At 33.6% G+C, this 20,395-nt stretch overlaps 3 protein-coding genes and 1 non-coding gene across 6 annotated transcripts; 3 read left to right on the top strand and 1 right to left on the bottom strand.

Annotated features, from left to right (window-relative positions):
* Positions 1-2,920: 2,920 nt before the first annotated feature.
* On the bottom strand, positions 2,921-4,031 carry LOC21403344 (F-box/kelch-repeat protein At1g57790). The gene has a single exon (XM_010114417.2). The coding sequence runs from the start codon at positions 4,010-4,012 to the stop codon at positions 3,041-3,043; it is 972 nt and encodes a 323-aa protein (XP_010112719.1). The 5' UTR covers positions 4,013-4,031; the 3' UTR covers positions 2,921-3,040.
* A 3,959-nt stretch (positions 4,032-7,990) lies between these two features.
* On the top strand, positions 7,991-8,062 carry TRNAP-UGG. Its single transcript has one exon. It is a non-coding gene; the product is annotated as a tRNA-Pro (tRNA).
* A 931-nt stretch (positions 8,063-8,993) lies between these two features.
* LOC112094696 lies at positions 8,994-13,176 on the top strand. Its single transcript, XM_024176269.1, has 8 exons — positions 8,994-9,069; positions 9,229-9,522; positions 9,952-11,900; positions 11,977-12,246; positions 12,416-12,496; positions 12,613-12,724; positions 12,811-12,877; positions 13,140-13,176. The coding sequence occupies exons 1-8, from the start codon at positions 8,994-8,996 to the stop codon at positions 13,174-13,176; spliced, it is 2,886 nt and encodes a 961-aa protein (XP_024032037.1).
* Positions 13,177-14,360: 1,184 nt separating this feature from the next.
* Positions 14,361-18,362, top strand: LOC21403342 (mitochondrial substrate carrier family protein ucpB). Of its 3 annotated transcripts, none has more exons than XM_024176285.1 (9): positions 14,361-14,487; positions 14,771-14,887; positions 15,698-15,759; positions 15,836-16,072; positions 16,152-16,322; positions 16,503-16,552; positions 16,912-17,044; positions 17,445-17,482; positions 17,744-18,362. In XM_024176285.1, the coding sequence occupies exons 2-9, from the start codon at positions 14,776-14,778 to the stop codon at positions 17,838-17,840; spliced, it is 900 nt and encodes a 299-aa protein (XP_024032053.1). In that variant the 5' UTR covers positions 14,361-14,487; positions 14,771-14,775; the 3' UTR covers positions 17,841-18,362. The 3 variants fall into 3 exon arrangements, with proteins under 3 accessions (XP_024032053.1, XP_024032052.1, XP_024032054.1); XM_024176284.1 differs by having other exon boundaries at positions 14,361-14,638; XM_024176286.1 differs by lacking the exons at positions 17,445-17,482; positions 17,744-18,362 and adding an exon at positions 17,371-17,429 and having other exon boundaries at positions 14,361-14,638.
* The last annotated feature ends 2,033 nt before the right edge of the window (positions 18,363-20,395 follow it).

Raw genomic sequence — 20,395 nt, 5'->3', positions numbered from 1 at the left:
TTTCTCAAAAAACGTGAAAAACAAAAACAAAAACAACTCCAAACACAGCACTTATCTTCTAGGTATTAAATTTAAAAAATGCGTACATCAATTTTATGTCTATATATGTACGTACTTAATATCATTTTTAGTTACAATATACTTACATTAAGTTTTGGCTTTCTATGTACATATATATAACATTTGTTATATACATGATAACTTTGAAATTCTAGTTAATTTTGACTACATCCACTATTTATTTTATTTATAACTCATACGTGAATCTTAATCAAAATACTAATACATATACCAAAATGGTAAAAGTCATTAAAATATAAAACTCTTATTAAATTGATAAATATTCATTTACCAACAAACTAATAAATTATTAATTTATCAATAAATATATAAGCTTGCTAAAATAATATTTTTTTCTTAGTTCCAACAATATTGTTTTATAGAGGTTTTATTGTAATTATGGACTTTTTTTTTTTTTTTTTGCTTTAGATTGCTTGTTAGTATTGTGGCCTGTTGAATGATTGTAGTATTATTAGTAAATAGTTATGTACTTTTGTTTTGGACTACATATTAGTGATGTTTAAAACTTTTAGAATGCTAATTTTAAAAGATAATATATATTATGTAACATACGATTTTGTTATTTTTTTTTTTAAATAACACATAACAGTTTTAACTGCGGTTTAATACGGTCAATTATGTCCAATCTCATTTTAAAAACAGTCTAATTCGGTCACAACTTTTACAAACACTATTAAGACTTGTACAAATAAATACTCCCTCTTTGATTTTGTGTTGTCGTCGTGTATAATAAACTGAACAGCTTTGTTCAGTGAGCGTCACTCGTCTTTAATGTCTGCACACTTAAACTTGCTTCAAATTGCAAATCGTCCTCTTCTAAAGAGAGTCAATTCTTCTCTCAAAAAATGATGATTGGTTAAACTCCCTTCAACACTGTAAATTGTTTTTCCTTAAAGACAACAACTTTTTATCCTGAAGAATGTAGAATAAAAATACTCAAAGTTATATACGTGAGTATCCTTCTCAAAGTACATCGTGTGTAAATTCTAGAAGCCTTCAATCACATATGATTTGAGTATTCTATAGATCAGCTTGAAATCCTAGGTCAATTTTTGAATACGGATCTCTCAAAATTTGAAAATTACAGATTTGTCTCACGATTTATTGAGACATAGTTGTAACATTATTAATTTTGATTTTTAAAATAAATCAAAATCTTTATCTGATTTTTCTTCCCAAATCTTCAGCAAAAATATCGTATAATGAAATTAAAACTCTCTGGGAATTTATAGAACCATAACTAAATCCTTACTTTAGTTTTTTTCGAATTCAACTTATATTAGGATTATCTCTTTCAAATCTTTCCATCTTTTCCAGATCTCTTAAATTCTTTGAAAGATGTAGTATATCTTCAGTGCATATCTAGATATCTTTTTTGAATTTATCTCTCTATAATTCTAGCTAATGCATATCTCTAAAATTTATCTAATAGAATCTTCTCTTAAAATTCAAATGTGTCTTACACTTTTTTTTTTTTTCACAACAAGTAACTAGAATTGCAGAATATTTTCTTCAATATTGTTGCCATAAATGCCAACAAAAAAACCTAACAGCACTCAGCAAACAAAAAAGTTGAACATCGGTGCGATTTGTGTGCGAAGCTAAGGGGTTATTCTTTTGGAGTGTGACTTGAATGTAATTTTTGAGTTGAATTTGAGTTATAACTTGAGTTAAAGTTGTAACTTGAATAAAGTTGAGTAAAGTTGAATAAAGTTAGAACTTAAAAAAATGTGAACTTGAATAAAGTTGTAAGTTGAGTTTAAATTTTTTCTGAGTTTTGTTGCAAAAGAACAACCCCTAAATAATTAACCGTCTTTGCATTTCTTGACTTTTTCGGTGTTTCTCCATTGAGCAAAATTTCCTTTTACACTCTTAAAAATTTGTCTCTTAGAAACATCTATCTTTCAAAATAATAATAATAATTAAATCGACTAAATTCAAATCCGAATTGTTACATGGCATTGGCAAACCCATCACGATCTATGATGTATTTGGAACAACAATATAATGTAAGAACAAAACTTTTTTAAAAGGGTTCTCAATAGACGACATTGACGTTAATATATATATATATATATATATTTATTAATGATTATTTTCATAATTACCCTTGAAACATGGATCAATTTTCAAAGTGCCATCGATTTTTCTATAAAAAATAAATCAATATGTCCCTCTATTCAATTCCGTCTATAACATTAACATATTTGTTGATGCGGCATTGCCATTGAAAAGATTTACTGACACGACATACCATTAGAAATTAACTAAAACATTTGTCTTTAAAAATTTATTAAATATTAAAATAATAATAAAGAAGAAACTAAAACAAAAAACCATTATTAAAATAAAAATAAAAAAAAAAAACCTAAGGCGTCGTCTCCTCTCCTTCTATCACCAATGCGGCTTTGTTAAGTGCAATGTAGGTTTTCTTTAGGCATTTAAGGTTTTGGTTCAATGGTCCAGATTAAAGCATCTTTGATCTAACAGCTGATATTATTCTTTGTATTTTAATTATTTTGTTTAGTTTTTTTTTTTTATAGATTTTTTAATATTTAATCTTTTCGTATAGATTTAGTTTAATACTTTTTAGTTAAAAACGAAATTGTTGATGCTTGTTGCATCCCCTATGGCCGAACATATTATGAAAGAAAAGGTTGTTCAACTGTACCTGAGGAAGAATTCTCAGCACTACTATTGAGATTATGATATACTATATATAAAAAGGACATACTTGCAATCCTTAAATGGCATTTGAAAAAATAAATAAATAAATGCATTTATAAACTTTGAACGTTTGACATGTAGAACCATTAAAAAAAAAAAATTGATAGCCCATCAAAAGAAGTTGACTAACAACTTACTATATTCTAAATTGTCTTACTAAAGAGGAGAATAACAAGCGAAAATAGAGTACCAATTTTACCATATCTACCATAAAAGCCAAGAAAGTTCCCTCTTACCAACTGATCTCATCTTTAGAGATTTGAAAGAATCTGGGGTGGATCCACACTCCTTTAAGGCGACGACCATCGGATTGCTCCCCAAGACTCTCGTTAAAGATAACAAAATCATTGTCGTTTGACTTCACAAACGTCCCGCAAGTGGAGATGGAAACGTCGTCGGGGATCGCCGCCCACTTCTTGTCATTCAATTGGTCCCTGTGGCAAGAGAACGGAATCTTCTCCGTCGTACTGGCGTTTTTCGTGTCGTTTGGACTGCGGGGAGGAACCACGCGATAGGTCTTCAGCTCCTGACTCTCGAGGGAGAAAATCGCCAATCCGTCCTTGCTATCAAAGAAATAGAACGATCCGCCGCGATACGCGCCGCAACTCACGGTCGTCGACAGCGACGCGTAGAACTCAAGCACCGTCCACTTCTCCTCCCCGCGGCGGATCAGAGTCAATCCCAAAACACTGGGGCTTTTGCGGCGGGCCACCGCCACGGCGCAGTCGCGGGACGACGGCGGCGCGGAGAACACCGCCACGTCGAGGTCGGAGAGCTCCGGTCCGTCGAGTCTCGGGAGATCGATTCTGGCTCTGGAGAATGGGCAGAAGAAGAAGATCGCGCCATGGTTCTGCAGCACCAGGAGCCAGCCGTGGCTGGAGGCGAGGCAGGTAGCGCCGCCGTCAAGCTCCGGGACGTCGACGGTGAAATTCTTTGCGGCTTCGCTTATCAGACGGCACTGAGAACCGTCGGCGTACATGAGAAACCACGGCTGTCGGCCCGGAGAGGATTCGGACTCGGCGGTGGAGGTCGAAGAAGCGACTTTCCATTGCTTGCAGACGGCGCGAAAGCGGAGCAAATCGATTAGGTGTAGGCGATCGGAGATTTGGGAGAGGAGTTCGAAGGGAAGATCGGACCATGGCCTCTTCTTCTCCGCCATGAAAAGCCCAGTGATTTTGCTGGTTATGGTTGATACGCAGCCCATCCCTCAAAACCCTTGAAAAAGAGAGATTTGTAACTCTGTATATATGTATGTGTATATATATATATAATATATAACGAATTTCCTTTCGTAAAATGGATTTTGTGGGCCAATGTGATAAATCCATGGAATAAAGTTTGATACTCTCCTTTTCAAAAAAAAAAAAAAAAAAAAGGAAAATCTATCGTAGAGAATGTACTTTTTGAGTCAGAATTTGTAAGCCATCGGATTAGTTTTGAATAGTTTATGGGATTAGTTTTGAATAGTTTATGGGATTAGTTTTGAATAGTTGATGCCATGTTTGTTTAAAGGGTTTATCTTTAGTTTTAAATCATAGTTATTAGTTTTTAATATTATTTTTCTCTTATAAAAAATTTAAATTTTAAAAATTAAAATCATGAGTTGTAATTCTGAATTTATAAATTAAACGTCTTATTAGATTAAAAAATGCACCTTTAGATCAAAACTAAAAATACACATGATTAAACAATATAAAAAAAAAACATTTTTAGGTGCGTTTGAAATTCGTTTTAAAATGATTTTATTTTTGTATGAAAATGGAAATGGAAATGAAAACGCTTTCAATTTCAAACATAAATCATTTTTAAAAATACATTTAGTAGTGTTATCAATAGATTATTTTCAGTATAAAAAATTCATTAATGTCTCTCTCTACTCGAGAGATGATAAAATGAAAATAAAAAATAAAAAACAACTAAAAGTCGTTTTTCATTACTCTCCCATTTTACACTAAACAAAAAAATCATTTTCATTTTCCTTTTTTTTGTCTTTAATTGTATCAAACGTCATTTTTCTCTCATTTTCATTTTTTCTTTCTCAAAAAACATAAAAAATAAAAATAAAAACAACTCCAAACACAGCCTTCCTTTCCCTCTTCTTCGCTCCCCTCCCCTTATCCTGCCTGCGATTAACTCTTCCAAATTCAATCCACAACATTTTCCCAATAACTATAACTAAATGGACGTTTAGTTCACGGATTCAGAATCATGATTCAAAATTATTATCAGTTTATGTGTGTTTTTTATGAGAAAAAATACTATAGCGATTCACGAACTATAATTTAAACTATGACACAAATTCTCATATCAAACACATCTTAAATTACCTACAAACCAACGCATTTTGGAGTTAAAGTCGAATTCTAAATTCATAAATGCATAAATTTGTCCCATAAAAAAATGTAATAAATTCTAACTTCGTCTTCTTACATTTTATTCATTTCACTAATTTAATTTTTTAATTTTTAATTTTTACAATTTAAATTTTTAAAAGAAATATCACACTATTAAAAATTTTAAAAAAATATTATATCTCAACTTAAATCGGCAGAGGAACGAGATTTTAGAAATTTGTAGCGTGGTGGCAGTTGGGCACATCTTTGAATCCGCACTCAACAGAGTTTGGCGGTGGGGTGGTTACAACTAAATAGAAAAATAAAAAGAAGAAGAAGAATTAAGAAGTACGACAATGAATTAGAATGTTTGTTTTTTATATTTGTCCATTATTTTAAATCATGATTTATGATTCTTTATAATATTTTTTATCATAAAATATATACGTAAAATGAGAATAATTTTAAATCATGATTCTGAATACTTATACCTAACGTCATCTAAAATAAATTTTCATTTTTGAAAAAAAATAATAATAATCGTAGATGCCATCGATGGTCATGAGGAACGGTGGCCACGCTCCCTCGATCTCCCTTCTCTCTATCTTCCCTCTTCCTCTATGCCCATCTACTCCCAATCTCTCATCAGGACAAACGGCGACCATGCTCCCTCACGAACGCCGATCGACGGAGATCTCGAACTCCTACGAATCGATCTTCATCTCTCCAAGGCGATGCGAGCGACTCCGGCCCCCTCGAACCCAACATCCCTCTCAAAGGGGGGCGAATCCTCGGCATCTCCACTGGCAAGAGCTCATCGGCAATGAAGAACACAACATCGCCATCAGTTTTCTGTACTTTTTTTTTTATAAAAAAATTAAATGTTAAATCTGGCATTGAAATCCTATACGAGAGAGGTTTCATATTAATTTAGGGCCCGTTTAGTTCGCTGATTTGAGTTTTTAATTCGAGTTGAGATGCGATTTTATGTGAGAGCTTTTTACTGTAGCAAAAAAGTTAGATGTGATTGTTTATGAGAGTTTTTTACTGTAGCAAAACTCGAATTCTAAACTCGAATCAGTGAAATGAACGGAGCCTTAGTACACATTCACCTTCTTTTACCGTCCAATTTAAATCCAGAGGTCATTAATGCACCCTACCGGTAGGGGGAAAGTGCACCCCAATGGTTTGATACTATCTCGTTTGTTATTTATTAATTTAAATTTTTAATTTGAATTAAGATGTGATTTATGTGAAAATTTTTTACTGTATCAAAAAAAAATTAGATGTAACTTTTTATAAGAACTTTTAACTATAACAAAATTAAAATAAAAACTCAAATCAGTGAAATAAACGAAGCATCAATCTTTCGAAGGATTTTCTACAATAAGTTGAGTTTCTAACTATTGATATAATCAAAATTACATTAAATTAAAAAAATACAAAACAAACCATTTTTAATATCACTTTAACAACTAAAAGTACAAAGCTATCATTTTAGTTTTTTGATAAATTAGTTATTAAATTATGACTTTTTAGCAATTTTGATCCATGACAGATTGATGATTAATTTTTAAAACTTACTAATAGTAAACGATATATACATAGTGTGAAAACTTAAGAGTTTAGTGAATTATCTATATAACATGTAAAAATCCTCGAAGTTTAACATATTTTACATAGGAGACGTTTGGTTCATGAATTAAAACCATGTGATTATAATTATTTTCGATTTACGTGTATTTTTTATGAGAGAAAATACTGTAGCGAACAACGAACCATGATTCGAATCAGGGGACAAATTCCCTAACCAAACAACCTCTAATGTAACTATTTTTTATAAAATTTTCATATATTGTGCTATAGAGATAATTTTTTTTAGAGGTTGAATTTCACAAATTAACAATTGAAAAAAGAAAAAAACATTTACCGACAATTTTATCGTGTGGAACAGAAGGATAGAAAAGTGACCATTCAAGGACTAGTTATGATAATAACTTGTTTTTTATACATAAATCTATAAGGAATCCCAGAATTAAAAAAAAAAAGAGAATTCTAAATAACTTGTTTTAGTACTAATAGTAAGGAATCCTAAAGTTTAAAAAGATAATATCTATTATTTCATTCGAAAAATGTGAGATAGCATTAATTTATTTTCCAGCGGATTTTGTTTACTTTTTCAAAGGTTGAAAAAAGTAATAAGATAAAAACATTAAGATAATAATTTACAAAATATATTACATGCTATTTAAAAAAAAAGAATGATTATTTTTTTGGCTAAACAATTTTCTTTTTTATTCAGATCTATTTAAAAATACCTAATTCTGAAACTGTCTTTTAATAAATGACAAATATTTTAAAATATAAAAAATGGCCGGTCTTTTAAAATAGAGATAATTAAATAACAATCGTTGAGTAGCTTTTATTAATTTACTTTGGTATGCAAATAAAAAGTTACTTTGATACAGAGTCACAAAGAGAGTGAACAAGGTGGAAGAAAAAAGATGATAATTAAGAGGATGAGGAGAGATTGTGAAGAGAAAAATAGATAAGATGGAAAGAAGAGTGATATATAGTAGAAAAATATGAGTATCTATAAGAACAAAACCGACATTATATAGAAAAAGCACTTTTTTAAAATAATAAATAATAAAAACGTGATGGCAATGTGTTTCTTTCCTTGTGTCTATTATTTTTTGAGGAATCATTTTATCATGTGATTGATTATTAAAAAGGGTCAAGAATGTGAAAACTGAAATATTAAACTGCTAAAATAGGAATTTACACTTTCTATTAAAGAATTGTGTATTTTGCTTAATTAATAAGTTAAAATTTTAAATAATAAATATGGGCATTTGGTCTAGTGGTATGATTCTCGCTTTGGGTGCGAGAGGTCCCGAGTTCGATTCTCGGAATGCCCCATTTTTTAGCCTCTTTTAGCTTTTCTTAATCTTCCATTCCTCTCTATAAATTAGCAACTTACAAAGCAAATAAAAGAAGTAATATTTACGTAGATAAATAATCTCGATTCCAGAGGCCATTTTTTTGAAAACGGTGGCAGGGAAAAAAAAAAAAAGGCAAAAAAGAAAAATTGGACCTCAGTCCTGCATTGAACTCAAATGAACTGGGCAGAGAAAAAGAAAAGCAAAAATGAAGATGTGTTTAGAATTGATCATGTTTTTATTTTTTACGGTTTTCAAGAAAAAAATGAAAATATTTTTAAAACAGTGTTTGATGTAATAAATATAAAAAATATAAATGAAAATAATTTTTTAATTTAGTATAAAATGAGAGAGAAATAAAAAATAAATTTTTTTTTATTTTCTCATCTCTCGAGTAGAGAGAGAAAAAAGAGACATTAATAATTTTTTTATACTAAAAATAATTTCTTAATAAAATTATCAAACACATTTTTAAAAATAAATTATATATGAGATTAAAAACGTTTTCATTTTCATACAAAAAAATAAAATTATTTCAAAACGAGTTCAAAACTCTTCTAAAAAACATAAACGAAACGTCGGGGGCTTGGCAAGAATAGAACTCGGGACCTTTGGCACCCTAAACGAGAATTATACCACCAGACCAAATGGCCGCTTGAACTGACAAATGACAAATTAATAATTTCTAAAATATACGCATCAAATATTTCCCTCCAAAATACAGACCTGAAAATCTCCCACTCATTCTCCTCTCCTCTGATTTTTCCCCCCTCCAAAACGCTTCCCCTGCCGTTCCACAACTCTTCAAATTCAAAATCCACACCACTTTTTAATTATTTTTCAGTCTATATATTTCAGCGATTTTCTCTTCAAGAGTTTGTGTGTAATTCTTCGATTTTTGCATTCTAAAATGGCCATCGATCTCAATAGCACCAACAACATCCATCGCTTTGATTTTCCGTCTCATCGATTCTCAATCTCATCTGGTAATCGTCACTTTCATCTTGTTGAAGTATTTTCATCTTTTACGTCAAATTTTCCCTTTAAAATGAACTTGCTAAGATTGCTTTTCCAAGAATCGGTTTATGCACAACTGCTGTAGAATCCGTTTAATCAGAGTTTTCTTGTTTTGGCATGTGAATCAGAATGCGGAAACCAGAAAGGTAATGAAGACGATCGCGCACAATTGCAGGACACTGTTCCTCTTGATAGCCCCACGGAGGAATCCGAGTTCTGCAATATAAATTTGGACACTGAACTACAGTGCGATTCTGATCGCGGTGGTGGCGGTGAAAAGACGACTGAACCGCCATGCGAGTACGAGGAAGAAATAGTGCTTGATAGTGAGGACGAAGAAATCAATGGAAGTCGAGTAGTGGCTGTGACCAAATCCTTACCTGACAATGAGGCTGAGAAAAAATCCGAACAACGTTGCGCAGGTATAATATTCACTATTTTCATCTTCTACAAGATTATTATTAGGCTTTTTTGGGTATCTTATACTCTGCATTTTACATTTATCAAAAGTATATACCATGCATTTTGGATACTCTATACGTCGTGACTAGTAAAGTCTTAATTTAAGTGGTCAAAATCAGCAATTGACATAAAAAGATAATGTGAAACTGACATCCAATGATTATGCATGGTATAAATAGTAAATAACCCCTATTATTTTAAGTTTTGTGTGTGTGTGTGTGTGTTTTTCCCCCCAAATGTTATGTTTTGTGTGATTACATACATACATACATACATACATACATATATATATATATATATATATATATATATTGTTTTGCTGTGTCCTGTGTGAAATTATCTTGTTCATTTTCGAATTTCAATAATGCTTCGTCTTGAATACGTTGAAGGGAGTGAAGTTTTATTAACAAGTTTTGGGAACGAAAAGGATCTGCCTGAGCAGCCTGCATGTGAAGGGGAACTTGTGAGGTTAAATAACAAAAGTACTCAGAAACTTGAGGAGTGGTCCCAAGCTGATGCACTCGGTTTTGTTGACCACTTTGTGTTGATTAACAAATTTGGCATGTCACCAGGGACTGAGACTGACTATAGAAAGACTTGTAGAGAGAAATCTCCTGCTGTGCCAAGTGCCGAAGGACCTCGAAATCTGGCCAGGAGAATTAGTCAGCAAGCCCACATAGAGGAAAAGTGGAAGCTTGAATTTATGGTCAATGACCCTTATGAAGGATTGGATTCCTTTAGAAAGAAGAGATCTTTTAGAAGGAAGCGGATAGACATTTTGGATGATGAGGGCAGGGATAGAAAAGGGATTTCCGATCTTGGCAAGGAAACTAAGGATTTAAGTGATTTGGACAAGGGATTTGCAGGGCATAGTTCGAAAGTTGAAACCAACACTGAAGTTAACTCTTCCAAGGAGTTGGAACTAACAGGGAAGAAGTTGGATTTTAGTGAGATGGGAAGTGATACTCTTGACATCTGTGATATTGGTTTCAACACCCAAATAGCTGCGGAAGCCATCGAAGCACTAGCTTATGGTTATCCTTTTGGCCATGGTTCTGCCAATGCTTTTCAGGATATGGAAAACAACGCGGATGGTTCTTTAAGAGGTGTCGGAGAGAATAATGCTAAACTGAAACTTCCTTCCATTCAAAAGAGTGCTTGTTATGATACAGGAGACATTTTGGGAAGTGTAAAGCGAAAAAAGAGGTCCGACAGGAAGTTTGGTAGAGGCATTTCCAGTTTGTCTAGGAAACAGCCTGGAATCAAGGAGTGTAATCCTGAGTTGACAAAACTGGGGTTAGTGAAGTGGAAAAAGTTGTTAGCTGAGTCTGGGTTATGTGGTAATAATTCTGCTAATTCAAATGAAAGTTCAGGACGAAGTCCTCCCAACCCTGTTATGCAAAGAGAGAAAGGAGTTCTTGAAAATAATAGCAATATGATTTCAGCAACACCGGTGCAAAATATCCCTCAAGTTAATGAACAGTCCGAAGGGCAAGGTGTGAAAGTTACTCCTTTTTCCTGCAGAACTAGACAGCACGACTTAGGGGTTAATCCAGGAGAAAAGGTGAAAGATACTGTAGAACAGGGCATCCTTGCGTACATAAGAAAGCGAAGATGTTTGAATGCTAATCCATTGAAAGTCTTGAATGTGAGAGGAAAAAGCTTGAAACTTCGTTCTTCAAGTAAGGGAGCTAGACAGATCACATGGCACACTTTTTCAAAATCAGATATGTGGAACTGTCCCAAAGGTAAAAGAACAAGTCGCCAAGTAGGGAAACATTCCACCAGAATCATTGACCTGAATGTCCCATTCAATCCACATAATCATGATAGGATGATAGGCAAAGCCAATATGAAGGAGGAAGCAGAGTCCAAATCTTCTTCAAGAAATGATTTCCCAAGAAGCTTGTCAGGAAAAAGTTTTGCTGAACCAGATTTAGCAGTCTCCATTTCTGAACGCGAAACAGCTGTTATGAGAATAGTTTCTACTGATTCAGAGTGTATCGCATCAGTGGCTATTGGTGCAGAAAAAGACCATACCATAGTAGCATCTTCAAACAAGACTCTTGAGCACTCTGGTTCAGAATGTACTACATTTAGCTCTAAAACAGGCAAAAATGCAGTGCCATCCAATAATACGTATAGCCACTACGACAAAAGACCATGCCAAAAAAATGTACCAAGAAGATCCCTTTTGAAAGAGCTTATCAAGCTAGGTGTTCCCGAGCAAATACCTGAATTTGCATGGAAAGAGTTGAGAAGACGAAGAGATATGGCACATGTCCGCATCTTGTTTAGCCAGCATTTGGATGCTGATATCGTCAAGCAGCAGAAAAAGGTAGACTTTTGATTTCTGTTTTATCACAGAAAACTTTACTATAAATCAGAACTGAATGTCATTTTTATCCTAGTAGGTTGCGGCAAGGTTAGGCACATCCATTGCGTCATGTTCTATGGATGCAACACATTTTGTAGCAGATACATTTGCACGCACCAAAAACATGTTGGAAGCTATTGCTCTTGGTAAACCAGTGGTGACACACCTATGGCTGGAGAGTTGTGGAGAAGAAAACTGTTTCATCGATGAGAGAAACTACATTCTGAGGGATGCTAAGAAGGAAAAGGAATTTGGGTTTTGTATGCCTGTTTCATTGGCTCGCGCAAATCAGCATCCTCTCTTAAAGGTGAACATACAAGCTGTATTGTCTTAATAAGATTACAATACTTTTTTGCTAATGGTTCAAATTAGTTTAGACTTAAGCGTCTTAGTTACTTTTGCCTAATTCTTTTTTGCTCTTTTGGTTATATGCTTATATCTGGTATATTATTTACCTGTTTGCTGCTCCCTTTCAGGGCCAAAGAGTATTTGTCACCCCAAACACTAAGCCTGAAAAAGAAATAATCATAAATTTGGTCAAGGCAGTTCATGGCCAGGTAACTATAGGTAATTTATTAACTACTTGTTTATAGGCAGTTGGTTTAATTTTGCAGTATTTTGCTATCTGCCTCACTTATGAATTATTGAGATAATGCCTTGAAACGTTCCTCAGCCAGTGGAGAAACTTCAGATATCGGCACTAAAAGATGAAAATATCCCAGAAGGTCTATTGATTCTTTCTTGTAAAGAAGATCATTCAATCTGTCTGCCATTCCTTAAGAAAGGTATAAATCTATCCCTCATCGTTTCTCTCTATAAAATACTAACCCTTTGGCTAGACACGTTAAAATTCTCCGGCTCATAATTGCAGGATCATCAGTTTACAGTTCAGAGCTTCTACTTAATGGGATAGTCACACAGAGACTGGACTACAAAAGGTCACCACTAATACAACTAGAATAAAAACTCACACCTTTTGGTTCTTAGGATTTCAGTTTTGCATGTGCAAGGCATAATTAGAGCTAAAATACAGCTTTTTGAAGGCCAATAACATTTTTTTTTTTTCCTCCAGAAATTATTGGTCCATAACAACTGATTTTATTGCATTCCTAACTTTAACTTTTGTTGTTAAATTTTGAACACATCTTCAGGCCAACCAATTCATGAACATTTTGCTCTTTTCTAATACTTGTTTCTCAGACATCAGCTCTTTGATGTCAAAAGGAATTGCTTCTAGCACACAACACGGAAGATGCGACTGTTTTGCTGTTTCGGAGAACAAATGTAAAGAGATTTTCCCTTTTTGGGGTGAGTGCTCTATCTAGCCAAACCGGTAGCCACCGTGCTCTAAAAGAAAAGAGGTGGGCATTCGCATTTTTTGTATGCACAATTATAGGAGTGATTTTGTAAATGCAAGCCCTACGAATTTGCTCGCAACCGAGACATTTTTACTCAAAAGTGTGTATTAACGTTATTTCCAGCGGTACTTAAGTATTCTTCCTTCTGCTTAGTGTTTGCTTGGAAACACAAAAATAGTTTACAAATTTTAAAGCTCAAGTAACTTACATGGAATCTAAAGGACAAATTACTAATTAAGCATTTAGAATGTTTCCCCATTCACTAATTTTCTTCCACTCAAAGAAATGGACGTTATTATAATCTGGTCTTTTTTCCCCTCAACTTTCAGTGATTTAGTATTAATTTTGAACTTTTAATCATGATAAAATTGGGAAGAAAAAGCCTTTACATACACGACATGATGCATTCCATTGTCATTGATGTTTCAGCCTCTAAACATAATGGGTATAAAAGTGTTTTTTGCCGAGATTTTAACATATGTAATCAATTTGAGGGCATTTTATAACACTTTATTGGATTCAATGATAATTTACTCAAATTAAAATTGACGCGGTAATTATTGTAAACTTGTGGAAAATTTAGGGAGCAAAAGCACAAAATACTTTTATTAGAATTAAGAGAAACCTCCAACATTCCAACCATCCATATAAGTCAAGTGTACGGTGTACTCAGCCAATACGAAGGGCCAATCTACAGAATGGTTCTGATTTCTAAAACCATAAAAGTTGGAAATTGATCTTCTATTCATGTTGTGTACAATCTAGACAACCAAAAGTTGCAGAAGTCATTGACATGCTTTAGTCAAATCTCTTGAAACTTATGATTTTTATCTTTAACACATATACACTTGACATCTACATAACAAATTACTTTCAAGGATAAAGGATTTAAAACGTGTTTCCCACCATTCAAAATTTAATCTTTTTTAGTAATTAAAACTATTTTATTTTCTTCGGCTTTCTTTTCTCGCCAGAACGCCAACACGATAGTAAATTTGTCTTTAAAAGACAAAACGACCTCGAATCAGGCCTTTTAGATTTAACTAACGATTTTACAGGCGAACAAAGAAACAACTGGCGCAAGTCAGCAAAAAAAAAAAAAAACCGCTCGATATTGTAATAAGCACCAAACATTCTACGGAGAAGCAAAGAGCCTGATAAAAACGGTTACGAAAAATCGCAGCTTTCAGGTTCGATCAGTCACGTATTTCCTTTTCCAGATCTTAATTTTTGTTTGGTTTCCGAGAAAACAGAGGAAAGAGGGAAGGAAAAAACAAGCAACGATCGGTTTTGATTTGAATCTTGATTTTCGACTTCGTTTCCTTTAGCTGGTGGTGACAGGTCGGGTCTCAAATTGCAGAGAAAAAGACGAGCTGCTTCGTCTTTTTCTCGGCTGCTAAACAGAAAAATAGCTCATATATATACATATATAAATATGTTTTTGCTTAATCGCGATTTGGTTTGAATTTTCAGGGACTATGAAAGCCAATGAGAAGCAGAGTTGGGCGATCTCGCCGTCCTATGCTGCTTACCACTTCGGTACCAGTGGAATTTCTGTGGCGGTTGCGACAGGAATCACTCATCCTCTAGGTAAAATCATGACGCCAGTGATTACAGGAAAAAAAAAGGATGATTTTTCCAGGGTTACAAATCACAATTTTTGTTGGCTTCGATTGGCTTATCTTCTTGTCATGCCTATTTCTTGAACTTACTTTCTCAATTTTAAAATTATTTGGAAGGTGGAGAATGCTACTTGGTTGATTTCAGACAAATTATGTAAACAAAAATTGTGTGACTTCCATATTGTAGGTTAAAGACAGACCCACCCTCAAAAGGATTTTACTTTTGTTGAATTTATTTTTGTGGGATCTTCTTATTTTTGCCAGTGTAATGTGCTGAACATGGAGCTCAGTTGGGAGCTTTCATATGTGAACTCTCGTGTATGACAAACTTAGAGTTCATCATTAAAGGGTGTATATCGCATATTAGAGAAATTAGAGGCATGGTATGCATATACAACTATTTTTGTATTATAGAGAAGGGGTAAATTTTAGTAGAAATTTGTTTTATAACCTTTGAATAAGGTAATAATGACTGAGAATTTGAGCACCTCCACTTTGGTATGGCCAAGTAGAGAGCCTTATCTTTTCTTTGTTGGCATTTCAAATGGTCAGCTTTATCTTTTCTTTGTTGGCATTTCAAGGGCCATTTTTGTGATTTGACATTTAAAGTGGCAACAAGTGGGGTTTAAGATTAAAGTTGAAATCAGTGCTCTTGTCACATTTGTACGAGTTACTAAAAGATGGCATACGGTTGGGCATATAGAAGAACTTTTCAAAAGAAACATTTATAGTGTCTTTGCATTATTAAAAAGTTGATGCACTTTTTTTGGCAATGCAGATGTACTCAAAGTTAGGCTGCAAATGCAACTTGTCGGTCAGAGGGGTCCTTTAACTGGAATGGTAGTTTGCTTAGCTCTAATATATTTGTTCACGATCTGATTTATGAGTATCGTAATAAGATGAATTGTATATTCAGGGGCAATTGTTTGTCCAAGTATTAAAAAGTGAAGGGCCTAGATCTTTGTATCTAGGATTGACACCTGCATTGACAAGATCGGTTCTTTATGGGGGTCTTCGCTTAGGCTTGTATGAACCCTCAAAGTATGCTTGTGATTGGGCTTTTGGATCCACCAATATTTTTGTTAAGATTGCTTCTGGCTTATTTGGTGGTGCCATTGCAACTGCACTGACCAATCCAGTTGAGGTTTTGAAGGTGATTTCCATTTAAAACCTTTCAAATTTTTCCCCTGATTGTTTGACTCGTTTCTTAGAAATTATTCTCCTGTCACCAGGTTCGTTTACAGATGAATCCGAACCTAAGAAAAGGAGGACCAACAAAAGAATTACGCAGAATTGTTTCTCAAGAAGGGGTTATAGCTCTTTGGAAGGGCGTTGGCCCTGCTATGGCCAGAGCTGCTGCTTTGACTGCATCACAACTGGCAACTTATGATGAAACCAAGCGGGTCAAGTTCTAAGCACGCTATTTTTCACTTTGAATATCCACGAAGTAATTGCCAGATCGTTAATCTGATATTTAATTCGTTGCACATGAAAAGAATTTTTTATTCTCACTTTTTAATTTCCAATTCTATCTGGTACTGAAATTTTCTTCCTTTTTTTTTTTTTTTCTAATTTAAGTGCAGACTTTGATTAGGTGGACATCACTTGAAGAAGGATTTCGCCTGCATCTCATGTATGGCACTACCAAAATTCTTATCTTCAGATGTTTAATGTTTTATTACCTTCAAGCTTAGCTCAAACAACGCTTAGATGATGATGAAAATAAATCAAGAAAAATCATTAGCTCAAAAAATCTAGAAATGGATATATCTCTTAAAGATATTCACAGTTGATTTGAAAAGTTAAATAGCTACATTAGGTTCGAATTTTGTCAACGTAGTCCTAACACTTTCTAGATTGATGATTATTTAATTCAAAACTGACCGAGTTTAATACATGGGTCCCATTTTTTGCTGTAATGAAGTGTGCTGAATTGTTTGTCTAATCAAATCCTATTCCTGGAAACTAACTAAATCCCTGCACTTGATGAAGCTCAAGTATGGTTGCCGGCGGTCTCAGCACCCTCATAACTGCCCCTATGGACATGGTTAAAACCCGTCTCATGTTGCAACGAGAATGTAAAAGGGTTGGAACCTATAGGAATGGATTTCATTGTGCATATCAGGTAGTAATTTTTATATCTTCTTTTTTTGGGTTTCAATTCATTTTTGTTTGTTTCAGTACTTTTAGAATGGGAGGGAGCGCATGCATGGAGATTTAATTTGCAAAAGAGTTTACGGTTTTAAGTAATATTTGGTTGGTGAAAGTTAACTTGGTGGTGTTTCAGCGCATTTTACTTACATTTGGCAACTTGAGAATTCAATTGCTAGCCACTTGACTGTATTTTATTCCTTATTCTGGCATTGGTTTCGTAACGCAGATTTGTGTCTTTCTTCTCTATTAGGAAGTTGAATCTTTAAAACTTATAACAAATAAATTTTCTGATATAAGCGGATAGAAGACATGGCCAAGATTTTCAAGTGTTACAGCTTTCTTACCTGATGAAGTTTGGCGTGTGGTTTCAGGTTGTGCGTACTGAAGGACCCAAGGCCCTTTATAAGGGGTGAGTTTCTCTTGGCTCATGCATTTCTATTTTGTCCATACAGTAGGAGTTTTCTTTACATTTTGTCATTTGTAGTCTTCAAAGTATTCATGGATTAAATTTTGATATTTTCCACTAATGTCTTAACAAACTAGAAACATATCTGCTTTTGTGCTATGATATAGTAGAAATTAACATACAGCTTCCTCAGGATCACATTATAATCTATTTTATTTTGTTTCAATCATCATATTTGAAGATTTTAGTTTTTAAACTCTGCAGGGGCTTCACAATTTTCGCAAGATTAGGTCCACAAACTACAATTACATTTATACTTTGCGAGAAGCTACGGGAGCTTGCTGGATTAAAAGCAATCTAGCAAATTTGCCATGCTTCTATTCTGACAAGACTCAAGAGTAGGATCATAGTTAACCTTTTGGAGTGATAGTGATTTATTCGCGATTAGTAAAAATATCTACTACGACTACAGTTGAATGAACGAAGAACTGTGCATGTTCCAAAATTTGGGGACATTTTTTTAAAAACTTTCTATGGTAGGGTGTCCTTGCTGGTAGTACATGTTTATGAACGTTAGATCTGGTCAAAATAAAAAATATGAAAAACTGGATAGAATTTGATACAAATCTACACTCAAAGACAGTGTTATACTGGTAAGATGTTTTTTCATACCCTGCCATTTTCTTCGATTTCTTGAGTGATTTGGCCCCAGCAATACCATTGTTTTGGCGTTCCAGTTGGAACGGATGGCCCTTTCCGTCAGACTTGAGGGTCCAATTATTTGTTGATCTATTTATAGTTTTGCACATCACCCCACAATTTTATTATTTTTTTATTTTCCCACTCGAGTCTGGCTGTATCCAATTGTAATATTGAATTGGCATCCCCATTAGTATTCTTGCTTCTTTTTGGTGAGGATTATCGTTATATTGCCAACTGGTATGTTGTTCTTGTAACATCAATAATAAGATTCTGTTTTCTGTTGTTTTCTCCTGGACATTTTTTTTTTCCTTTACGCCCATTGTTTATAGAAAATTGCTTGGTTGAATTAGCTGAGTTGGAAGGCTGATAACAAACGACACGAAATCCACTCTTGATTACATTAGGTAAACCTAACTTTTCGTTGACTTGCTCAAAATTTCCGCTATTGTTGATCCAGTTTTTATTCCTTGTCGGCATGGTAGTAGTAGTCTTTCCAGTTATTTTTCTAAGCTCAGTCAAACCTTAAATTCATTTTGCGGAACAATGTCTACTCATTTTATAATTAAATTTGCTCATGAATCTTGTCCTAGACAGGGAAATGACTGATTCTTCTTGTCCTGTTGATCACTATCTTTGAAGCAAAAAGACTTGGAGGTCACAATCCACCAGTTTCAGGATTTTTTGACCAGCTTAGACTTTTCAGCACAACACGCAAAGATTAAGGTCCCGTTCATTTCGCTGATTCGAGTTTAGAATTCGAGTTTTGTTACAGTAAAAAGCTCTCACAAACAATCACATCTAACTTTTTTGCTACAGTAAAAAGTTTTCACATAAAATCACATCTCAACTCGAATTAAAAACTCGAAGCAAAAAGACTTGGAGGTCACAATCCACAACTCCATTCGTTGTTAGCTGGTTCTTGGGTGTGACACGCGGAACTCAAATATATTGCTTCGTGTTTTAATTATATGTGTGTGTGTTAGATATGCAAAATGTATATGATACTATATATTACATTACTAATCTTCAACGTAAATTCCTTTTTTACAATTTAAGTACTAATCTACCTTAGCTCATCATCGTTTGGCTTTTTGTACGTCGTTGACTCATGTTTGCTTGTGGGATCCGCCATTTTAAGTCACGGAGTCTATTTCATTCTATTTGAAAACCGTGTCATCCAAAAACTATAACAAAAGTATAAGAGAAATCATTCATGTAACAACCTTTACATCCATCCAGTTTCAGATTTCGGCACATGTACGATTCAAAAGAAACCGAATTTGGCACAACATAGGTTCTCAATAAATATCATCTGCCTAAATAAATTGCATTTTATAGGAGATACAATTAGTGGGAAGCAATTTTTTTTTTTTCAAGCGACATTAGTGGAATTGGAATTTTGACTAAAATAACAATGCAACTATATATTTTTCAAACTCTCTCTCTCTCTTCCTTCTTTTTATTTATACTTGTATTATTTGTTTTCACGTAATCGAGTTTATTCAATTTTCCTTTCAAAAAACATTTATAAGTTTGAATCCTCAAATTCAGATAGCGGGGCAGTTGATTTTTGGTTTATTTAGGGCCTGTTCGGTTCGCTAATTCGAGTTTTTAATTTGAGTTGAGATGTGATGTAACGTGTGAAAATTTTTTACTGTAGCAAAAAAATTATATGTGACTGTAATTAAAGGTCAAAATTTAAAATGCATAGAAAATTTTTCAAAAACATTCTATATAAAGAGAAAAAAAAGATAAATACCCTTTAAAAATGCATTGGTCAGAATTTTTATCTCTTATTCTTAATTAATAACTTTTTTAGTCAAATAACTACATTAACAAAATAATATTAATTAAGAATAAAGAGTAAAAATTTAAACGTATGTACTTTTAAAAAGTAAATATTATATAATTCTCTTTTTGTCACAGGAGAATTTGCAAAGGCAAAGGTTTAATAGAGCCCATTAGGTCACTTCTCGGCTCAAGTGGCTCCATCCCTGTATATATTACAATGATAATGGTTCATGATTTTAGAGACTTTGAGAAGTAATTACATGATGTCACAACTTATTGACGCTTAAATCAACTGTTTTTATGTAATATTACCTAAATATCTATTTTTGAACATTTTTTATTTTCAATATATATCATAATATTTGTATTTTTATCTTTTAGTTCTGCCATTATCATAATGATGCCCTTTTTATTACAAATACC

Source organism: Morus notabilis, unplaced genomic scaffold, assembly GCF_000414095.1.
Source record: "Morus notabilis unplaced genomic scaffold, ASM41409v2 Scaffold264, whole genome shotgun sequence".
NCBI lineage: Eukaryota > Viridiplantae > Streptophyta > Magnoliopsida > Rosales > Moraceae > Morus > Morus notabilis.
Note: the sequence above shows the minus strand (reverse complement) of the source record. Positions and strands in the feature narration are given on the sequence as shown.